Source organism: Mus caroli, chromosome 17 (assembly GCF_900094665.2).
Source record: "Mus caroli chromosome 17, CAROLI_EIJ_v1.1, whole genome shotgun sequence".
In the NCBI taxonomy this organism is placed as follows: Eukaryota; Metazoa; Chordata; class Mammalia; order Rodentia; family Muridae; genus Mus; species Mus caroli.
In genome coordinates, this window is record NC_034586.1 from 27909611 (window position 1) to 27932880 (window position 23270).

The window sequence follows — 23270 nt, forward strand, 5'->3', positions numbered from 1 at the left end:
GGCGGCGAAGCGGGTAGAAGGGCAGAGAAGAAAAAGAGAAAGGGGGGGGGGAGAAAGAGAGAGGGAAAAGCCTGACACCCTCTTCTAACTCTTCTGCAGTCTACAGTTACCATAGACACACATGGTGTACATGCATGCAAGTAAAATATGCATAAAATAAACAAAAAATAACTGCAGAGACTAGGAAAATGGCTCCATCAGTAATATGCTTGTCATGTGACTGTGAGGACCTGAGTTCAGGTTTTTACCTATAAAAGCCAAGTGTAATCCTGGTGTGGCCATATTGATAAAATAATCTGTCCCAGAAAATTAGCTGGAGAGCTAGTGAAGGAAATAATGACTTCCAAAATACATATGTGCCATGCAAATAAATAAAAACTGCAGAGTAAATGTCTTAATGATCATGGGACAACGGGTCAGGAGAGATAGCTCAGCAGTTAGGAACACTGGCTGCTCTTCCAGAGGATCTGGGTACAATTACCAGCAACCACATGGCAGCTCACAGCTGTCCGTTTCAAGAGACCCAGCACCCTCACACAGACATACATGCAGGCAAAACACCAATGGACATAGAATGTAAAAGAGAAGAAAACATTTAAAAATAACCATGGGACAAGAAAACTAAAGTGTGTGGCACCGCTAGGTCCCATCATAATAGAAGCACAAGTTGCCTCATGTTTGCATCTCCTTCAGTTTGTTTTGCAACCTTACATCTTGTTGGGAAATTTGACATTTTAGTTTGTCGTCTTACTGTCTTGAGATGGTCACTGTGTTCCTGGTGGCTCGTGAGCCCTGGTGTAGTCATTCATAAATGCAGCAAACACAAAGCACCGTATCTTCTTGAATGCTGTCCTTGGTATACGGAGTACAGCAGTGAACCAAGCAGGCAGTCCCTGCCTGTCTGAGCAGTTCTCAGCCTCAAACATTTAACACTTATCATAGAGCTATGGCGCATCTTGTTTTGTTTTGTTCGAGACAGGGTTTGTAGCCCTGGCTGTCCTGGAACTCACTCTGTAGACCAGGCTGGCCTCGAATTCAGAAATCCGCCTGCCTCTGCCTCCCAGGCGCTGGGATTAAAGGTGTGCGCCACCACTGTCTGGCCTATGGCGCATCAACCCTGTGGCAATTTCCTTTGTGTCATTGCTTCTTCTTTTTTATTAGTGCTAGTGTGTGTGTGTGTGCTCACACACATGATACCGCAGCACACGTTTGGAAACATCAGTCAGTTCTCTCCTCTAGTTTTCACATGGGTTCAAAAACTGGAACTCTGGCCACCAGGTTTTTGTGGTCGGCATCTTTACTGCCGAACCGTTTCCCCAGCCCCAGCTTCCTTTTGGATGTCGTATAAGATGACTGGATTTATGGTTAGTAGTGGCTGAATCATTGTAGGTGTTGTGGGAGTAAGTGCCTTTCCTGCTGACAGCTAGTTATAAAAGAGGGAGGTGTGTGTGTGTTTACTATGGGGTGGTCTGGAATATGCACTGTCCCCATACAGAATGGCTCCTGTGTTCATTTCATGGAGAGGGTTGCTGTTGGAAATTGTCATTTCAAAATGCAGTGGTATTTCCTGTGTCTTCATACCTTTTATATCTCTGACATTCTTTTTAGGATAGCTAAACCTAAACTGTTGGCTGTTAGAAACTAGGATATATGAAGATGTAAAATTCATCTCCAACCAGACACTCACCTTCAACCCCAGCACTCAGGAAGCAGAGGCAGGTGTATATATCTCTGAATTGAAGGTCAGCCTGGTCCACATAGTGAGTACCAGGCCAGACAGAGATACATGGTGAAATCCTTTCAAAAAAAAAAAAAAAAATTCCCGGATAGGAATGGTAGTCACACCAGTGATTCCAGAGCTTGAGGCAGGATTGTAAGTTCCAGGCCAGCCTGGGCTACACAGAAAGACCGTCACAAAATAAAGGGCAGAGGAGGAGAAACTTAGTGAAAGAGTGTTTGCCTGGAGTGCTCGGGACCCTGCGTTCACTCCCAGTGTCCAGAAGAAAAGAGAGCTTTGAAAGCAGCTATCAAATAAAGCTGCTTCATATACTTACCTCAGTGAGTACAGGGATCAGTACCCAGTGCCTCTCCATACTCCCTAAGTCCTTTAAAAATCAGTTTCTCTTTTTACCAGCTAAACTCTTAGAAGTAAAAACAGGGCTTTTATACATATTTTGGAAGTAGATATTTAGAATGGGGGACTTGAACAGACTAGGGCTTCTTAATTTTTTTTCTAAGTCACAAAACCTTTTACCTGAGAAACTAAGTATACAGATTTATTTATTTATAAACTAGATTTACAAACAAAACATTTACTAATAATTACATCAAAGAATTTTATTTTTTTAAACTTCTGGCACATATAGACTTTTGTCACCTATTGAAAATGAGGACAGTATGAATAATAATAGTAATAATAATAAGGCCAGCCTAGACTACCGAGCAGATTCTAGGACTACCAGAGCTACATAGTAGAGAGACTCCTGAAATTCTCTTTGTAGACCAGCCTAGCATCTAATTCACAGAGGTCCACCTGCCTCCAGCCCACTAGTGCTATGATTAAGGGTGTATGCCAGCACCACTCACTAACTTGACTTTTTAAACAATCTGATGCACTAGTTGTTTTGGAACATGCTCTGAAGGAACAGTGGAGAAACAGTGATGTCTTTGTTTTTAGTAGTTCAGCCATTACACTTGTCTAAAAGCAGAAAACCTGTGTGAAGAGTACAAAGCTATAGTGTCACCTACGGTTGTCAAGAATCTGAGAGAAGGTGTTGCAGGCAGTATTCACTGGCATTGTGTCATGGTGGCATACAAAATACAAAATGGACATGTTGGGTGTTCAGAACTGGGCCACACAAACATACATGGTCTAGCACTGCCAGCAACACCTTGGATTCATTTTGTGTTTAATTTGAATTATTTTTGCTGTGTGTTCAGGAAGCTTTTACTGTTGGCAGTTTTCTCACTGCCCTGAATTCAGAGCCCACAGAGGGTCACTACCCATGGCTTAAAAGCTGCAAGATGAGGGCTAGGGGGATAGCTCAGTTGAGTTTGGTTCTCAGAACCCACATTAAGAAAAAGCCAAATGTGGTAGCATACACTTGTAATCCCAGCTCCGGGGAGGCAAAGACAGGCAAATCCATAGGGCTCGCTGGGCAGCCAGCCCAGCCTTCTTGATGTTCTTGAGGCCAGTAAAAGACTCTCAAAAAAAACAAGGTGGATGGTGTCTGTGTTATTCCCTCTGTGTGCTTACAGGCACACATACACATACAAAAGAAACTGGGATAAATGGGAACAGTCAAAAAAAGAAAGTAAGTGGAGCACAGTGGCATTTGCCAGTGGGACAGTACTTAGCTCTGACAGAGTGCTTCTCATGCTTGTGTGTGCTCTTGATTCGGTGTTAACCCTGTGCTATGCATACAGTGAGGGAAATGGGCTCCTGTGCTTCTCATGCTTGTGTGTGCTCTTGATTCGGTGTTAACCCTGTGCTATGCATACAGTGAGGGAAATGGGCGCCTGCTGACAGTGTGCTTTAACTGGGCTCTGTTACCCTTCAGTATAAATTAGACAAGGTGCACTGTGCCTGAGCTTCCTTGTCTGTCTGCTGTCCCAGGCCCACTGTCAGTCTGTTGAGATTGACTAGATTTCATTGTAGAATATATACTTTATGCATATCCTATCTATGGTAGCTGTGAGGTGTCCAGAGATACTGGATGCACTGAATTCTCTCTAACCATTGATGCCCTTAAAAGAACCAGGTTTGTGGTCGGAGTTCAGTGGTAGAGCAGTTAATGAGTATGTGTGAGTCCCTGGCTCCAATCTCCAACATGGCAGGGGGCCTGGAGATAGTATATACTGAGATGCTTTAAGTGTGAAAAGTATACACATCCAATGCATGTAGCCATACTGTTCTGAGATGTGTGTAATGGCTGTATGCATAGAATAGGTCTTCAGGAATATATAATCCAGCCAGTGGTCCCTCTGGGGACAAGCCAGTGAATTAGACATTGACTATATGACTTTTGGAATTTTTGTGAATTTTTTGCAAGCTGCATTTTCATTGTGCGGGCATTTGACCTGGCGTGGGACTGAGAGTCCCAGACAGGCTTAGAAGGAAGTAAGATGATTTTAGTCAATCATAGTCCACCCAGCCCCTGTGCCACACATTTAAAGGCAGAGAGATGCCCCTGTGTGATCGCTGAAGAAGCTTTGCCCCACTCGCTCGGTGATCCCCATTCTTTTGTTCTCCCTCTGTGTGACTGGAAAGGGTTGTGTGCAGAGCCTGGATGGTACTGGGTTGGAGGAGGTTAATTGCCCTGCTTCTGACTTAGCATGAGCCCTCATTGCTGGCACACCTCAGCCCACTGCCTCCCTCTACAGCCATAGCCTGAAGTCCTACCTTTGGAAGGGACTAACAGTGCAGGTAGCAAACAAGGCCTGAAGTGCCCGGCCCTCTGTGCTGTGGTTCATTAAAGGCCATAGCTTTCCATTTGCTTTATGGAGATTTCTTCAGGCATCAAATCAAAGCCCAAAGCCCATGGTGGAACTTTGGCAACTTCCCACACTCCCCCCGCCCCTGCCCCATTGAGGAGCATTTCACATACGTGAAAAGCACCCTCTTTTCACCGGTGTGGTGGCCCAAAGGTCCCAAAAGTCAGCACTCTTCTAACAACCACAGCACCTCCTTCCACCATAAAAAAGGCCTCAGCTAGAGTCTGCACTGTCATCACAGGGGGAGGCAGGAAATGTTTAAGAATTTAAGGCCAGCCTGGGCTACATAGAAAGACTCTCAGAAAAATCACACAAATAAAAAGTCTTGGTGTCATGAATTTACTCAGTCTGCTAGATTTTTCTCACCATCTTTTCAGTCCAAACAAGGCTCCTTTGGCTGGTCTATGTGCACACTTAATTTCTAGCAGCTCTTTATCTTTCTTTTCCCCCCTCTCCTCCCTGTTCTGTTTATTTGTTACAGAATGTGGGTCATTTGTCTTATAAAATGCCACCCTTAGTCTCATTTAACTGGTATCTCTGCCCCCTAGGCTCTCTCTAAGCTAGTACTCAGAGGTACTGGTCAGATTGCATATGATTACCTAGACTGCTCTGTGTTACTGATTTTTCCTATGATAAGTTCTGATTGATGGTTTGGTGTGATCTGATCCAAGTGATCTGAAGTAATTCCTAAAGTCACCAATCCTTACCCAGAACCACAGTTCTCCAGGGACATGTGCAATCTTGGAGCATGATTAAATAGGAGCAAGTTACTATGACAAGAAAAGTTGTAACTGAGCTGGGCGTGGTGGCGCACGCCTTTAATCCCAGCACTTGGGAGGCAGAGTCAGGTGGATTTCTGAGTTCGAGGCCAGCCTGGTCTACAAAGTAAATTCCAGGACAGCCAGGGCTACACAGAGAAACCCTCTCTAGAAAAAACAAAACAAAACCTTTTTGGAGTCGGGCAGTGGTGGCGCACACCTTTAATCCCAGCACTTGGGAGGCAGAGGTAGGCAGATTTCTGAGTTCAAGGACAGCCAGGGCTATACAGGGCTATACCCTGTCTTGAAAAACAAAAACCTTTTTGGGAGAATATTGGGAGGGTGTGTGTGCATGGGTGCACTTGTAAAAGCCATAAAGGATGTTGGGTGACTTCTGTGATCCCTCTACCCTATTCTGTTAAAGCAAGTTCTCTGACTGAGCCTGAAGCTTAGTGTTTCTGTTGGCTGAGTTGACCATTGGAAATGACAGGCACATGTAGCTTTTATGTGGAGCTGAAGATTTAGTCAGGTCCTTGTGCATAACAGATGGTCTCATCTACTGTGCCATCTCCCCAGCCTGGAGATGGCTCTTAATCAGTCATAAAATAAAATTGGACCACTGAGTACACTACAGGAGAATGAGTCCATTACAAGGGTTCAAGGGTTCTTTTTTTTTTTTTTTGGTTTTTCGAGACAGGGTTTCTCTGTGTAGCCTTGGCTGTCCTGGAACTCACTCTGTAGACCAGGCTGGCCTCGAACTCAGAAATCCGCCTGCCTCTGCCTCCCGAGTGCTGGGATTAAAGGTGTGCGCCACCACGCCCGGCTACAAGGGTTCTTTGTCATTTTAAAAATATCTTTTAGAATTAATAGCACACTGGTTTCAAATCCATACTTGAGTTGTATGAGGTAGAACATGGAGACAGGAGGATCTCAAGTGTCAAGGCCAGTCTGAGGTAAGTAGCAAGACCCTGTCTCCAAAAATTAAGAAAACAAACCAGCCGGCCATGAACCTGGCAGCTTGGCAACAAGTGGTTGGGTAGAGCAGTGACCTCTCCAGGGCATGCCACTTAAAACAGATGAAACCATTTTAAGAGTTGCCCAAGAAGTGATGGCTGACACAGTCAGAAGATGGGGCATGGTTGACTTTTGCCCATGGCTGGACCCTTTTAAAAGTACACTTCAGCAGACCCATCTTCAGGCTGACCCAGGCTTCTTTCTTTAGAAGTGGATCAGGAATGATTCTGCCATTTGCTAGGGACACTGTGTGACTGGAGAGTCTTGCATCCTTTATAGGATCTGTAGTTTTCCTTCATTAAGATGGTGAAACTTCCTTTCTTCCATTGTTGGTTCAAGGGATGAGTTCAGGGCCTTTTGTGTGCTTGGCAACTGGTATGCCAGGCACATGGGTTAGTTTTAGTGTCACACACGAAGATAAGGACTTGCCCCCATTGCCACCCTCCCTTGGCTGATAAACAACGCATATGTGGTGCTTCATGGGCTTGCTTGGAACATTAGCTATTAGCATGAGGTGTACTTCATGTTTAGGGAAAGGTGCAGAGGAAGGAATGTATGTAGTAAGTTTGCCACTTGTGTAGCAACTGTACACGTTAAGGAAAGTGTAGACTCCAAGGTGCTTGCTCTGTTTTCTCCTGCAGGAAGTTTCAGTCAAGAAGAACTCCTAAAAATATGGAAAGGACTCTTCTACTGCATGTGGGTGCAGGACGAGCCCCTTCTGCAGGTAACGCAGTCCCCTCGTCATGGTCCTGGACCTTTGCCACGATGGACGCCAATCTGCTGCCATCCCCAAACAGATGGAAGTAAATGCTTCAAGGAGCCATTGTCTCAGCTCTTGTCCCCTCAGGAAGGGGCAGCGGGCACTTAGGCTGTGCTTTCAGACATATCGGACACGCTAAGTCATAGATCCCCTATTGCTCTCGTCATTTCATAGCTTCTATGGTAGGTTTTACATGGCGTTCTTAACGTTTCTGTTTTCTTTTGTTTATAATGCATGGTCAGAAGCACAACAGTGGGCCTAGAGAAGGTCCCAGAGGGCCTGGTGTCCAAGTAAGGTGGTCAGTGACCTGCTGAATTTCAGTTTCCACACAAAGCAAGCAGCCAGGCCCTGTGGCTAAAGCACCATGAGATGCTCTGGTGCCCAGAATTCACAGGCCAGCTTTTATCCCTGCCCACTGAGCTTGCCACTGATACTACTGTAGAAGAGTTTTGTTGTAATATCTCAAACTAGACATACTTCAGTAGCAAGGGCATAAGGGTCACAATGCACGATTGCACAAGCCACAGTGTAGAGTCCTCCTGGGTAGCACTTATCTTGTATGTGGAGCCTTGCTACTTTTCTCAGTACATGTAGTGACTTGTCTCAGTTCACTGCGTTGATTCTACGGAACATATTTTGAGTGGGATAGCAGAGCAAAATATTGTAAGATTATATTCAGAAGTAGCAACAAGCAGCTTTAGTGGAGGAAGAGAACCAACAAAAAGGAACATCATTTTCAAGTCTTGGAGTTCATTCAAGACAAATAAGGAACTCTAGGCCTCAGAGATGGGAACAGTAGCAGGAGAACACAGGGGCTTCCTCCTAGGCTCGCCACTTGATTCTGCTGAATGGAGTCTGCTGTGCCACAGGCACAACCTAGAGGAATCTTTTGGTGCTCCAGCCCTCCTCTGACCAGGCCTAGTAGGAGACTGGAGTGCAAACTCCATTGCACAGGCTCCAGCAAGGTGGCTCTGTGCCTTCTGGCTTTGCAGCATTTGGTGCTCGTGATGGACTCAGTTTAGTCTACATCTTAAAAACAGAGTGGCTCATGGTAGCACGCATCTCTAATTCCAGAGCTTGGAGGCAGAGGCTTGCAGATTTCTGTGAGTTCAAAGCTAGCCTAGTCTACAGAGTAAATTCCAGGGCAGCTGGGGATGTGTAGGAAAAAACCTGTCTCCAAAAGCGGGGCAGGTGGCAGTGAGATTATTTTCCTGGAATCATCCAACTTCTTACCAGAGACGCTTTCTTGAACACATAGGGGTTTTTGTTGTTGTTGGTTGTTTTTTTTTGGGGGGGGGTTGGTTTTTTTGAGACAGGGTTTCTCTGTGTAGCCCTGGCTGTCCTGGAACTCACTCTGTAGACCAGGCTGGCCTCAAACTCAGAAATCCACCTGCCTCTGCCTCCTGAGTGCTGGGATTAAAGGCGTGCGCCACCGGGCCCGGCTCAAACACATAGTTTTAGCATTTTTCCAGAAACATATGACATTAGCCCAGTAGCTTAGAGTTACACATTTGCTAAAACCTGGGGTGTCAGCCACAGACCTGGAACAAGAGGCACAGGCTTTCCCACCACAGAGGGAAGAGGATACAGCCCACAGCACCCCCATCAGTGTGACCACCTTATGACCAATGTTTTTCCCCAACCCGCCTTTACAGGAGGAGCTAGCGAACATTATTTCCCAACTCATCCACGTTGTAAACAGCTTGGAGGCTCGTAAGTCCTGCCATTTTCCTGGCTCTGATTTCCTTGGTAGCAGGTTTGTTAGCTTTCCTGGGGAACCTAGTCAATGCTTTTCTTCTGGTCTTCTGGGAATTCGTGATATGGGAGCCTCCTGCTAGTGTTGAGCAGAGATCGTATGGCATTGCAGAGACTCATCAGCTCTCCTCCACAGTCTCCACATTCAGGTCACTCTCCCACGGAGGACCTGTGACGCCTTTGCCAATACATACGGCAACCTGGCAAGTGCACCCTGAAGCTGGACAGCAGTCACTTCTGTTTGACACTCTGAATTCTGGCTGACTTACAACACCTAAGATTCTGCATTGGTTGTATAGTGAAGATTTACATTTGTTTACAAATTGTGCTGGGCATGGTGATATATGTCTGTAATCCCAACATTCAGAAGGCTGAGGCAGGGGGTGTGAAAGTCCCAGACCAGCCTTGGAAGCAGCCAAACCCTACATTTGAAGGGAGTGTTTAAAAATCAGTAAATAAGGAATCTGTGGATAACAGTGTGTGCTGTGTCTCACCCAGACAGCACGTAACGTCAGAATAGCCTGCGTTTGTCCATGAACTGTAAGGATGCTCATCATCTGTGTCTCTAGACTGGAGTTGGTTGGATGCAGGTGTGGTAGGAAGGCCCTTATATAGCTGTAAAGGAAATTGTTGGACATATTTAACCTTTGGCCAAACCCCACCTGTCCAAGAATTCTTGCAATAGCTGTGTAAAGAGAACTAGATGTGTTTTCTGTCGCTTCCTTCTTGCTGTGTGCTCATGCAGCAGCGGAGCCCTGAGAGCCTCTTGTCCCTGCAGAGTACCTGTTTATTCAGACCTTCTGGCAGACCATGAATCGAGAGTGGCAAGGGATAGACAAGCTGCGGCTGGACAAGTACTGCATGGTAAGGTGTACTCGGACTCAGAGTTCACACAGAATGTTGTCTGAGGACCAGCAGAAAGCTGCTGTGCAGCTCGTGCTAGTGCGCTTACCGGGCACTTTTTATTTTCTTCCCGAAGCTGACTTGGAGTTTGCTATTGCTAGGGGGCGGGGGAGGGACGTTTGGATGGTTGGCTGATTAGTTCTGGTTTTTCAAGACAGGGCTTCTCTGCGTAGCCCTAGCTGTCCTGAACTCACTCCGTAGACCAGGCTGGCCTCAAACTCAGAGATCCTCCTGCCTCTGCCTCCCAAGCATCCACCACCCAGCTTGCTAAGAGGTTTTGTAGATTTGTAAGCAACAGAGATAAGAGAAAGAAAGAAAGGCTGTGGGGAGAAAATAACCACACCCAAGGAGATAGCTGTGGGGTCTCAGACAGGAGAGCCTTGCCTGCCCAGCCATCTTCAGACCTGGCTTCTATCCAAGCAAGAAAACGATGGAAGTCCCAGCATGGTGTGGCAGAGTCGGGCCTGTGCCAAGGGTGCCTCTGTTCCTGTCTGAGCTGCTGGGAATGAGGCTGGGGAGCATTGCTGTGTCTTATATTGGCTTTGCTTGTTTTCTGGGGGTTGTGGGGCAGAGTCTGTATGCTCTTGGGTACAGGCACACACCACTGCCTGGTTTAATGTTGTTAATCTAGAAGATGTAAGGATGTTGTCTCACTTTGGGGATCCAGAATATGGGTCCTCATTCTGCCAAGATGATCACTGCTTTTTTACTTTTATTATAAAAATATGTCAACCTTTAGCTGATCCGCCTGGTCCTGAGGCAGTCCTTTGAAGTTCTCAAGCGGAATGCCTGGGAAGAAAGGTTGGTACACTATTCACCTTGACATGTGGTGACATTAAAAGCATGTCAAAGTTGCTGCATGGCTCAGTGGTAGAGCACTTGTCTAATGGGTATGAGGCCCTAGTTGTGACCTTTAGTGTCCCCCCCATCTTTATAGACTAAAAGGGCCCTTGGATATTTTAGATAATTAGAAAAATGAATTGACTGACCTACGCCTGCCAATATCTAGTGCTATGAGAAGCAAATAGATGTTAATCCCAGGGAGTTTAAATCCAGTGGAGAGCCTAAAACAGTCTCTTGAAGCTGACAGGGGAGCTGTTTCTTCTCTTGGGACCTCACGTTGTTATGCAGTATGAGCAGTAAACTACATATTTTTGTCTGTTCTTTGAAAAGAAGGAATATTAGTGATAATGTCTTTATAAAAACAATTGTGTGGTTGATGTTGTTGTTGTTGTTGTTGTTCAGCCAGATCACACTGTTTTTGGACATCCTGATGAAGGAGGTCCTGAGTCCTGAGAGTCGGGCTCCCGATGGCATCAGAGCCCACTTGATTGATGTGTACTTGGATGAGCTTACCACGGTGGGAGGGGCAGAGGTGAGGAGCAGTGCCGTCTGCCCCGCCCAGCAGAGGGCTGGGACTGCCATGCCTGGGGTGGCTATGGGTACTATCAGAAACAGCAGCCTCCTTGGGACTTCTCCCCTCCTGGGACCCTGTCTCAGACAGCTAGTGAACTTGTAGACAGAACTGCACACTGGACATATATCTAGAAGTCTTACCTATAAAGTAGGATTGAGACACCCACAGCTTCAGGAGTAGCTGAGGCAGGAAGGTCATTTGAGCTAGGAATGAAGGCCCCATGTAACGGCTTGGTGGTATACATCTATAATCTCAGCACTGAAACAGGTAAATCTCATGTTCCAGGGTGGTCCATGCTACATAGCAAGACCCTGCCTCCTCCCCCTGCAGAAAGAGTTGGAAACAGTTTTCAGGGTTCAACAGAAGAAAAAAAAAAGGCAGGCTATGTTGAGTGAGTATTTCCAAAGCTGTGTGGGAAAGGCAGTAGACAGCACTACACATATTACCCAATATAAGCAGACAAAACGCGGGAAGAAAAAGGTACGCTTTTATAGACAGATGATTTTCTTAGTTTGGACAATTTCTTAGTTAGACAATTTCTACTCTTCTCCGTGACATTCTGTAGTGAATGTTTTATACATATATTAAGTAAAGGAACTTACAAATGAAAAATGTTTGAGAGGAGCAACCACGTACACTTCTACTGAATCAGTGAATGAAGTGTAAACATAAAGAATGGCTTTGTCTCATGCAGAGTCAGCACCCACACAGTATTCATAGTTTCCTTGCCTTTCTGGAGCTAGCTAGGACCTTCTGCTAGGCAGGTGTCACAACCAGCTGTCTGGAGAGGCACGAGTGCCACAGTTTAGCTCTGACCAGTTGGTGCTTTGAGTCACTGCACTAAAACGCCCAGAAAGCCAGAGCGGGGCTCTGGGGTTCCTGTGTCTGGGACTGCTTGGGCAGGCATGCGTGCAGCTGATCTGACCTGTGAGAAGGGCAGGTGCTTCCTGTTCTAGAACATGTCAGAGAAGAGAAAAGGCTCTCTTCCCTTACTTTCCCTCTGTTTTATGTCTGAATTGCAGCTCTTAGCGGATCAGAACCTCAAGTTAATCGATCCATTCTGCAGAATTGCTGCCAAGACTAAGGAGTAAGTGGCTCTGGCCCGTGCGTTCTCACTGCTTCCATTAGTGCCCTTGGGTGGGGTTCTGTCACACAGTACAGTACCAGGCAGTCTAGAGTAAGGAGCACCCATTCCTAACACCCCTCACAGGCCTGAGGCCAGGCCAGCCCAGGCTACACAAGATCCTGCTCAGACGAAAGGAAGAAGGCAGAGGTTCTGGCCTGTCAGCAGCGCCTGGTTGCCAATCCAGGACCCTCTCCCACACCAGATTCCCACCTTATGTCTGTCTGTCCTGTGGCATGCTGTGATTCCTTGAATCTTGAGTGGACCTGCTTCAGGGGTATCTGAGTCCCTGCTAACACTTGGTGGGCACACTAGGCCCCAGGCAGGCACGTGCATATGCACGCACTTACCGGAGTTGTTCTCCATTGTGTTCCTGTCTGCACAGGCTCCAGGCCGAGTGTTTTAATCCCGTTCTCTCCAATGTGTTTCTGCCCTTAGCCACATGCTGGTACAGACTGTAGCGAGGGGTGTTTTTGAAGTCATTGTAGATCAGTCTGCCTGTGTACCTGAAGAGTCTGTGGAGGAGCGGAAAACCAAAGAGGATGGCAGTGGCTTCCCTACAAAGGAGCTGGCCTGCAGGAAGGCAGTCAGTGGGAAGAAAGCTGGTAAGAGGCTTCCTCTTAGACTCTTTCCTTTCTGCTGGGTTAATTGGCTGCCTGGGCTTTCCTCATTTCTATATACCATTTTTGCTGTGTGCACGCGCGTGCCTCTGTGTGTGTGTGTGTGTGCGTGTGTGCGTGTGTGTGTGCGCGCGCGCGCTTTCATGTGGAGGCCAGATGTCAGCATTGGGAGTCACTGCTCAGCTTTCACCCACCCCTATTTTGAGGTGAGGTTCCTCATTGCCCTGGAAGATGCCTAATTAGGCTAGACTGGCTGGCTGGTGAGTCCCAGGGATACACCTGTTGCTGCCTTCCCTGTGCTGAGCCCAGAAGCCTGTACTGCCATGCCCAGGAGTTTTTATGTGGATTCTGAGGGTTGAATCTGGGCCCCTTGTACTTGCCTGATGAAGCCTGCTGGCCCCTCTGTTCTTGGTTTTTAAGTCTTCATCAAGCACTTTGTTGGCATCTCACTGCATATAGGCCTCCCCAAAAATAAAGCAGGGTACATAAAAGACACATGTGCACAGTTGGTCCCAACACCACTCACTCACACTAGGCCCAATTCTTTCTGTCCCTCCTAGCCATTCGCTTCCTTTGTGAGTCGTTTGGCCTGTGCCTGTGAGAACTACCGTGCAGTCAGGAGCACTTGTTCCCTTAGCTCCCCTCCAGCACATAGCTTCCTTCCTGCAAGCTTGAGTCCTTTTGTGGGGGTAGGGTTGTTCAGTATGGGGTTGGTACTAGGGGCAAAACCTGGAGCTTCGCATATAAAATAAAGACCGGGATTTTTAGGAGACCAATTTCAAGTATCTCCCCAGGCAGCAGTCACTGGTGTTCTCCCTGGTAACGGGGATTGAACCCAGAGCCTGGAGGGACTGAGCCACATCCATTCTTGAATGTCAAGACTGTGTCTTTGTCTTTGGATGTGTTTTGGCAGCTCTGGACGAATGCCTCAGAGACGGAGTCATTGGCAGCAGAGAAAGAGACATCTGTGCAGCCTTGAAAGATTCAGGGTCACCTCTCCAGGTGGGAACAGCTTTTGCTTTTAATAGAATGTGGGTTGACCTGGGATGGCTTGGCTAGAATTAGAGTCAGAGCTCATTAAGCCATAAGGCTTAAATTGTAAAGTCCTTTATAATCCCTTCTGTAATTAACGTCACCATTCTTAGAATGAGCTTGTTGGAGACACAGTTGAAAGGGTTTTAGGCTGGTGTGGTGTTGTACACATGGATTCTCAGCACATAGGAGGGTCTCAAGTTCAAGAACAGCCTGGGTTACCTAGTATACTCCCATTTCAAAAAAACAAAAACAAAATGAAGCCAAGCATGGTGGTACACACACTCAATCCCAGCATTCAGGAGGCAGAGGTTGACAGGTCTCTGAGTTCAGGCACGCCTGGGCTATGCAGAAAGATCCTATCAAAAATAAACAATGAACAATTAAGTGGGTTTTGAAAGATACCAAACCTCATTTTCTAAGCACTGTTGTCTGTTCTTCTGCATGTAGCAGCACCAGCCTTTATGGGGATCTTGGGGGGTGGGGTTGTTTTTAAGCAGATCTTGCTGTATATAGTCTAGGTGGAGTGAGGTTCACAGTGGTCCTTCTGCCCCTCCAAGTACTGGGAATACACCAGTGCACCACCATGCCAGGCTTCCCGCTTTGAGTTTTGGTTGGTTGGTTGGTTGGTTACCGGGGTCTTTCCTTTATGTAGCCCTAGCTACTCAAGAACTGCCATGTAAACCAATCTGGCCTTGAACTCACAAAGATCCACCTACTTCTACTCCCCAACTGCTGGGATTAAAGGTCTGTGCCGCTCCACACATGTGTACACAATTGTGCTTTGAAAATGTAAAGACAGTTATAGAGATTGAGAACCCAGGATGAACGTACAAGCAGCTCCTCAGGCAGTTCTTCTCTGTGCATGAGAGCCCAGTTTGGAGAAGACTGCTCCCAACAACAACTAGAAGGTGACTCTCAGACAGGCCAGGCTGTCTCACCACTGCTTGGGTTTCCTGTCTCTTTGTGGTAGTTTGACTATAAGGCTGTTGCTGATCGACTCCTGGAAATAGCCAACTCAAAGAGCACCCCACCTTTCAACAGGAAACGACTCTGCAGACTCGTCAGAAAGTGAGTAGCAAGTGAGATCCTGTGGCCACACCGGCACTCTCCCACCTTTCTTTCCTTCTCTTAACCATTTAGTTACTGTTAGATGTGTCTGTGTATGTGTGCTCTTGCAGCGGCTCGAAGAAAGTGGTGCTCTGGAACTAGAGTTACAGGCAGTTGTGAGGCATCCAATGTGGGTACCAGGAACCAAACTCAGGTCCTCTGGAACTTCTGAGCCATCTTTCCAGCCCCCGCTGCCTTTTTCTTTTTCCTTTATCACTTTATTCATAACCACATAGCAGTAACTGGTCTGAGCTCAATCCTTTATATTATGAATGCCTTTAGAAAGGAGGTAGGGACTTGGCCCAATGAATAAAGAATGAAGGTTAGAGTTTGGATCCTTAGTACGCATGGAAGTAGCTGGCAGGTGTGGAGGCTCATGTCTAATCCCAGCACCCATGAAGTTCCAGGCAGCAAGGCAGCAGCTCACTTGGTTGGGAGGCAGAGATGGGACTCCCAGAGCAAGCTAGGTAGACTAGCCAAATTGAGAGACCCAGGGGAGAGTGGCTGAGGAAGATACCTGGTATCAACCTCTGACTCTATGTGCACGTGTGCTCACATGCAAATATGCAGACACACCAAAAATGGCTCTTAAAGAATTCCCAAGTAGATGGCATCCATAAGTTCTCGTGCTTTATAGCTGGGCCTCCAAAGGCATGCCAGGGGCTTCAGTGTGGGTACTAGGGCTGACCTGCCTGCCCCAGCGACCCATCCCAGCCCCATGTACATCCCTCATAGCCTCAGCTTTGGTTATTTGATCTGATGCATAAAGAGACCCCCAGTGGGCAAGCCTCCCCTGAACATAGCAGAGCGTTAAGTTGTCTGCCTTCAGAAACAAGCGAGAAAGGCATTGGATCTCTTGGTGTTGTGTGCCACTGTGCCCTATGCAGAGCTGGTGGAATGGAAAGAACCTTTGTCCTAGGCTTCTTCCCTCCTGACTCACCGCATCCCTAGGTGGGGCTGTCCCCTGGCCTCCCTGTGGAGGAGAGGGTGAGCACTGAGTATCCGGATTCCCGTTTATGTTCAAAACCTGAGCTGTGAACTCTGAACTTCCATGTGCTTTTTTTTTTTAACAGGTTCCAGGGCCTCTGTGAAGGTAAGAGGAGTCGTTCTCACCCAGTGCACACCCCACCAAGGGCAGCCCGGCCAGATCCAAGACATGGGGCCATAGGGAAATTAATCCGTGGGTGGCCATCCTCATTGCGTTCACCTGGCACACCTAAGCGAGTACCCTGGGAAGTGCCTCCATGCAAGACCCTTTGCACATACTTTCTATCCATACGGTGCCTGCAGTGTGTGGGTAACACCCATGTGGTATTTATTTGAAATTTTATTGGTGCTTTCTACAGTTAAGGTTTTAATGGGGAAGGAAAGGCAGAGAGGTGAGTCCATGGTCAAGAGCACTGGCCGCTCTTCTAGAGGACCAGGTTCAGTTCTAGAACCCACATGGTAGCTCACAACTGTCTATACCTCCAGATCTAGGAGATCCACTCAGTGCCCACATCTGGCCTCTGTGGACCCCAGGCATACACATGATACACAACATAGAGGCAGGCAAAACTGGGCTAGGAAGATTAAAATCCTTTGTCAAGAAAGAAAATCCGGGTGTCTCATTTTCCTTTAGGACGCATGTCCCCAGGGTATAAGCTTGGTTAAACCTGAGCGGACCAGTGAGCCAGCTCTCTTGATCCTTGTGCCCTGACTAGATGGCTCCCAGAGCAGTAGGAATGTAAAGCAGTCTAGATGGAGAATCCCACCAGTCACTGTCCAGTGTGTGTTCTGGGTTGGGACAGTGGCTGGTAGTGCAGGTGATGGAGCTATGTCAGGCTCAGCAGTCTTAGCTGGGTGGCTCAGGGTGGGGCCCAGATGCAGTCCTTGGAAGCTGACCCATGTCCCTTTGGAACCTACAGGCAATGGTGCTCCACTCAGTTTTGCTGAGGACATTCCTGCTGGGGAAAATGGTCAGAGAAGGCTCAAGAGGAAAAGAAAGAAGCTTTTAGAGAAAGCTGCCTTAGAGAGTGAGAAAGGTGAGCTGCAAAGTCTCGGTGCTAAAGGAGGTCGACTTGCTCACACTGGACTGAGAGAGGGGAGGTTTGTTCTTTGAGATAGAGCCGTCTTACATAGCCCAGGTTTCCCTCGAACTCATGAGCGCTGGGGTGCTATGACAGCAGCACCACACCACAGATCCTCTGGGTTCTGTCATTTCCTCTGAAGACACTGGTCTCCTGGTTCTCTGGGTTACAAGTGCCTGCCGCCACAGTTAGCTTTCTGTGTGGGTTCCATAGATCCAAACTCGAGTCCTCCTCCTCTGACAGCAAGCACTTTACCTACTAAGCCATCTGCCCAGCCCACCATAGCAGCTCTGTGGTGAGACCCTGTCTCTAAAGGAGTGTGCTGTGATGCTGTGCACCTGTATTCCTGTCACTCGAGGGGAGGTCATCAGGATCAGGGTTTCTACAGTAGCCTTGGCTATAGGGCAGATTTTAGACCAGTCTGAGCTACCTGAGACCCAAAGCCAAAAAAATCCTGGCTGTTGGTGGTCACCAGCAGGGCTTTGCATCATTGGTCTGCATTTTTGTAGGAAACACAGTCTCTCCTGCTGCTGAAGAGGACAGTGGAGGCCACATTCACAAGAAGAAAAGGAAAAAGAGGAAGAGGAGCCCCTTCCAGCCTGACACTCAGAACCTGGATGCTGCTGCCACGCCCAAAGTACCGAATGCGGAGAGGGAGCCTGACACTACCCAGAGGCAGGCCCCACAAGCATGTGCGACTGAGCCTACAGCAGAGGCTGTGTCCAGCATCCGGGAGAACAGCTCCAAGCCTACACCCATCTTGCCCATACACAATAAAAGAAAACGGCTGAGAAAGAAGAAACTGAGGGCCCACAAAGAGATCTGCAAATCCACTACTTTACCTCAGGAGGACATGTCAAAGAATGACGCTGTCAGTGGGCATTCTCAGAGCTCTGCTGCCCACATTTCTTCCTCAGAAGGTGTCCAAGCCCAGAAAAGGAAACGGAAACTGGGAGCTCTCCCTGTCAGCAGTGGTGACCTACCTGTACAAAAGTCAGGTACCCCAACAAGCCCAGTGGAAGGGAAGGATGGCCAGACCACCCTGCCCCAGTGTAAGAAGTCACAAAAGAAGATAGCATCCAGCACCCTTGACCCCTGTTATCCATCCAGTCAAAAAACAGCAATCTCAAAAAAGAAGAAAACAATGAAGCTGATGTCAAACGGTGTGTTGGAGTCCAACCCTGGACAGATCCAAGCTCTGGTAAGATGGGAAGGGCCCAGAGATCGGGGACTGGGCTTGAGCAGCTGTGCTCAGGGAACTCGGCTGTCTACTAGGGATAGGGCAGAGGCACACCTCAGCCAAGCAAGGGTCAGGATATACTGCTTTATGACTGCTCTCACCAACAAGCAATGACAGGTTCCGATCTCAGTGGCCAATGCCCTTACTCCCCCTCATCCCCACCCGTGGTCCCTTTGCACGGGAAAGGATAGACATGGAGCTAAGAAACGATCAGAGTCATACCCGCAAAGTTGCTCCACTTCCCATCCAGCCTCTGTGGCAAGGGGCTCTTAAAACGTTTGGGTTAACGAAAGGATTTTCTTTCTCTATGGACTTTTAGAGCTGTAAAGAACCCAAGCTCTTGCCTTGTGCCCTATCCAGGAAGCGTACTGCTTCTTCCGGGCTGCACGTCTAGCAAACACACCACAACATGTGCTCATTGCTGTGGCCCACCAAGCCACCGAGATGGTGACTCTCTGGCTTTACAGGGAGACATCTGACCTTGTTTAGCACCAGTCCCTACACACACTGCTTGGCAGTGCCTGTGACCTGAAGCCCGTCCCTGACACGTGAGTTCACAGACAGTCAGGATTACTGAAGGAGAGAGGAGCACTGAGCTGACTTGGACATCATCCCCGCCTCCAGCCCTGCCCTTGGAAGAGGCAGCTCTTTCTCCACAGCCTGACTCTCATACCCTTGGCAGCTGGTCTTGGAATTGGAATGATTGCTAATGAGTTGGGGTCTAGGGAGTTGTTACTGTCTGCTCCTGGGCTAGGGTTATTGTGGGGCGTGCCGGAAGAAGTCAGGATGCTTCAGTAAGGGAGGCCCCAAGCTCCTGCAAACAGCCAACATGGTGGCTCCACACCAAACTCACAGCCCACATAGTGTCTAATCACAAATAGAAAAATGAGTTCTCACTTAATGACTAGACCTTGAAAGGAAGAATTATTAAGATGGTAGGCCCGGTGTTAGAACACAAAGGGAAGGGAAAAAAAGAGGCTTTTCTGCTGAAAAGATGTGTGGTCCCTGCTGGCATGGTGCAGAAGTGAGGTCTGTGCTCTGTGAGCAGCAGAGTTCCTGACAGAGCTGGTGCAAGAAACAGTGGGCTGTGGGCTAAGGAGCTCGGGGTGGGTCTGCCTCCAGCACTTCCTCACCACGCGGTCCTGGTGTGAGCCTGGCAAGGCGCATGCTAGGGTTCTTCCTCTCAGCTTCTTGCCCTTCTCACAGGGAAGCAACAGGACTTTGAAGAAGCCGCTGAAAACGGAGGACGACTTTGTCAAGTTTGACACTCGGTACTTACCAAAGCCCCTGTTCTTCAGGAAAGCCAAGAACAGCTCTGCCACCTGTTCCCAAGGCCCTGCTGGCCAGGTGAGCCCTCCTCAGGGACACGTAGGCAGGTGTGCTAAGGTCTGGGGTGCAAGTGCTCCATTCTACCTGGTAAGAGAGGACTCATGGCTGGCGGGTGCACACAGCTGGAATAAGATAACAGCACACTTAGGAAAGAGGCACAGACGGGGTCCTGGGATGGGCTCAGCGCAGCTCTTACAGTGTCAAATGAGTTGGCTTCAGGAGGGACTGTGGGATATGTAGATAATTTGAAGTTCTTTACATGGAGTGTTGAGAGCTTTGATCTACAGTGGGGTCCCAGTGGTAGATCATTTGCTTAGTACATATCAAGACCTTTGGGGCCATCTCCAACAGAGATTTTAAATTCATATCCGTTGCCCATTGAAATAAACCCCATTTTAAGCCCAATTTAGTCAATTGTATGTGAGCTGCAAGTTCAGTTTACAATAGCTTAGAAATTCTAGGCCTGCCCAGTAGCAGTACTTTCCACCCAGGTCTTAGTGCCTGCGTGTAATCCCAAGAACGCAAGGTAAAAGACGAGAAGGGACTTCAAAACATGTCCTCTGACAGCTCAAACACCACGGCACACCATTTACACTAATAGTAAATAACTCTTTTAATTCTGGGACAAAAGAAAGGTGGTTATTGACATACATCCTTGCGGTGATAAATTTGGGATTCTGAACAACCTTGTCCCTCTTCGATGTTTCTCACTGGGAATACACACTGCCTAATTTGGAAAATCTGTGCATGCATAAAAGTAGTTTGTGAAGGTCATGGGCAGAAGTCTGGTAGTGCAGTCCATTTAGGCTACAACATGCTACCCCATTAGCCTTTGTGTGTGTGCAGGTCAGAAAAAAGATTACAAGGGCCCTCCCTGGGTACGTTCCTGAGAAAAATCCCAGACAAGGAGGCTGAGCACCTATGTTACCATGGTTACTCCTTTGTTCTCCTTTGTTCTGCAGCTGAATAAAACACCCTCCAGTTCCAAGAAAGTCACCTTTGGATTGAACAGAAACATGACTGCAGGTGAGTAGGTGGCCTTCTGTAAAACTTCCTTGGGACCAACCAGCTAGAGCTGGCTCAGGGCTCTCCATCAACCAGAGATGTTGTCTTCTCCTGTCCTTTTCCAGATTAGTCAGTTAGACAATGCTGAGGTCGTTTTCCTCACAGATCAGATGTGGGTTGCTGAGGAAGGGGGAGAGAGACAGAGACAGACAGAGAGAGACAGAGACAGACAGAGAGAGTGTGTGTTTCAGTGGAGTTGTTTGTTTTGTGTTTTTGGAGACGGGATTTCTATGTAGCCCTGGCTGGGCTGTGAGCTCCTCAAACTCACAGAGCTCTACCTGCCTCTGCCTCCTGAATATTAAGATTAAAGGTTGGGAGAGATTTCTTGGGATCTTCTTAGGCTACCAGGTGCTCTCTAGTTCTGTCTCAGAGGCTAAGAAACCCTGGTTCCTTAACTATAGCTGCCCCAGCTGTAGCCACACTGCCCGCTACATAGTGGACCACTCTTACTGTTAGATAAAAGAAACCAAATGGCCCTTCTAAGAAGGTAGGGTGGTTGGTTGGTTGTTTTTGAGGAGTCTAAATATGTGGCTGTACCTAGCCTGGAACTCAGAGATTCACAATCCCTGCCTCTCTCTTGAGTGTTGAGTTAGCTAATGGCACAAACCACCACACCCCAGTGGTTTTTTTAATTTAATATGAATTTAAGACCTTATTTGTGTGGACAAACACACCTCTGTTTGCATGAGTGGACACGCATGAGTTTGGAGAAAGCAGCGAGTTAAGGAGAAGAACAGACAATACCTCCAGCTAAACAGCCCAAGCTAGAGAGCTGGAGGTGAAGACAGGCCTCAGACAGCTTGCATTACTGCCGAGCACGTGCATGGACACACCAAGTGGAACTTGCTCCCTTCGATGTATCTAGGTGTCTTTCTGCATTTCTGGGGCCTTGGGAATATAAGCCGAGAGCCCTGTGTTCCTGGAAAGGACAGGCATGACACTCAACTAAATAAACTAAGTAAATATCCTCACTTTCTTCTGGGACAGAATTTAAGAAGACAGACAAGAGTATCCTGGTCAGCCCCACAGGCCTCTCCAGAGTGGCCTTTAACCCTGAGCAGAGGCCACTCCACGGAGTGCTGAAGACCACCACGAGCTCCCCGGCCAGCACTCCTCTGTCGCCCATGAGGCTACCAGCTACCACCCCAAAGAGAAGGCCAAGGGCTGCGGACTTCTTCTGAGAGCCAGGAGCCCTTTCTGAAGCCTGCTTTTATACCGGATGTTCTATAAATTATAACTTTTAAAGGTGGGCTTTTTAACTACTTTACAAATACCCATGAGTGGGACAGATGTTCTGAACCTGGACCACAGGCCTTCCTGCTAGGCTTGCAGCCCACGGTGCACGTCTGCGCACACCCTCACCAGAAGGACTGAGTGCTGTTGGTACACGGAGCCCCCTCCTCCATGCCCATTGCTGCACCACCACTGTGGATTGCACGCCTTCTCTGGGTGTCTGCAGTCTCAGTCTGTCCCTTGTGAAAGCATGGGCAGCTTCAGGCCCATCTGGGCATGTGGCTGTTTTTCCTGGGATTGACTCCTGAAATGGAATGAGCAATAGTGTAGCTTTTCTACGGGTGACCAGCAGGAGGCTAGACAGGTGGGGGGTAGGGGAAAGCCACTTTTCCTGGAGGCTTCTCCTCCTCTGCCTGGCCTGTTCCTGTCCCTGTCTTCCTACCTCTATAGCAAGCCCAAAGTGTCTTTTCAGGAGGGCCAGTACCCCCCAGGCTGCTGCCCACATAGCACAGTTTTCCCAGGGCCTCCTTGACTGCACCAGCAGGGTCTGGACCCCAGCTCTTGCCTGACCTGGAAGTTGGCTGCCCAGGAGTAGAAGCCTGTTAGCTGCCTCCATGGGTTTTATACAGCTCTTCTAGCTTAGTGCGGAACCCAGGGAGCTACTCAGACTTCCACCAAAGCAAATCTGGCTCCTTTAGAGAGAAGCCTACGTGGCGACTGCTCTTATTTAAGGAAACTACCTTGGGTCTGAGAGGTGGAGAGGCCTTGGGATTAAGCACAATAGGAGGCGCAGCTCCTGCTTTTACCATTAGGAGCTGCAGGCTTGGAGTGGCAAGGCCAAGGCCCTGCATCTCAAGCACTCAGAGCTCTATGAGTTTGCCTACTGTGCGCAGGATCTCCCCAAGTATGTCCTACTCTGTGCACCCTGTGCTGGAGCCCTACTATTCACACCGCTGCCCCTCAGGGGAGGACCGCAGCTCGCTCCTGCTGGGATCGCAAAGCTCGGGTACCTGCGGCCAGCTTTGCTTCACACAGTCACAGGGTTCATTTCCAAGTCTTGTTTGTTTGTTTGTTTGTTTGTTTGTATGTTCGTTCCAGACAGGGTTTCTCTGTGTAGCCCTGGCTGTCCTGGAACTCACTCTGTAGACCAGGCTGGCCTCGAACTCAGAACTCCGCCTGCCTCTGCCTCCCGAGTACTGGGATTAAAGGCATGTGCCACCATGCCTGACTCCATTTCCAAGTCTTGAACCAACTGACTCCTGAATGCCATTCCCGGAAGGAACCAAGTGGTGACTTTGTCCTCTGCCTGCTCAGTCACAAAGTATATCACTAGGCCATAAAAAATGGA

The 23270-nt window shown here is 48.2% G+C and overlaps 1 protein-coding gene across 2 annotated transcripts in view; it reads left to right on the top strand.

Annotated features, from left to right (window-relative positions):
• The window catches only part of Rrp1b (ribosomal RNA processing 1B), a 24692-nt gene extending 2758 nt beyond the window's left edge, over positions 1–21934 (top strand). Inside the window, exons 2-16 of one of the 2 annotated variants that reach the window (XM_021149391.2) lie at positions 6908–6990; positions 8682–8739; positions 9560–9645; positions 10424–10485; positions 10930–11059; positions 12124–12188; positions 12663–12829; positions 13758–13846; positions 14850–14947; positions 16060–16079; positions 16894–17010; positions 17565–18256; positions 19502–19642; positions 20587–20650; positions 21677–21934. In XM_021149391.2, coding sequence (XP_021005050.1) covers positions 6908–6990; positions 8682–8739; positions 9560–9645; positions 10424–10485; positions 10930–11059; positions 12124–12188; positions 12663–12829; positions 13758–13846; positions 14850–14947; positions 16060–16079; positions 16894–17010; positions 17565–18256; positions 19502–19642; positions 20587–20650; positions 21677–21870 — 2066 coding nt within the window. In that variant the 3' untranslated portion in view covers positions 21871–21934. Of the gene's footprint in view, positions 1–6907; positions 7209–8681; positions 8740–9559; positions 9646–10423; positions 10486–10929; positions 11060–12123; positions 12189–12662; positions 12830–13757; positions 13847–14849; positions 14948–16059; positions 16080–16893; positions 17011–17564; positions 18257–19501; positions 19643–20586; positions 20651–21676 lie in introns of those variants that run through there. The other variant, XM_029471643.1, reaches the window with a different exon arrangement.
• The last annotated feature ends 1336 nt before the right edge of the window (positions 21935–23270 follow it).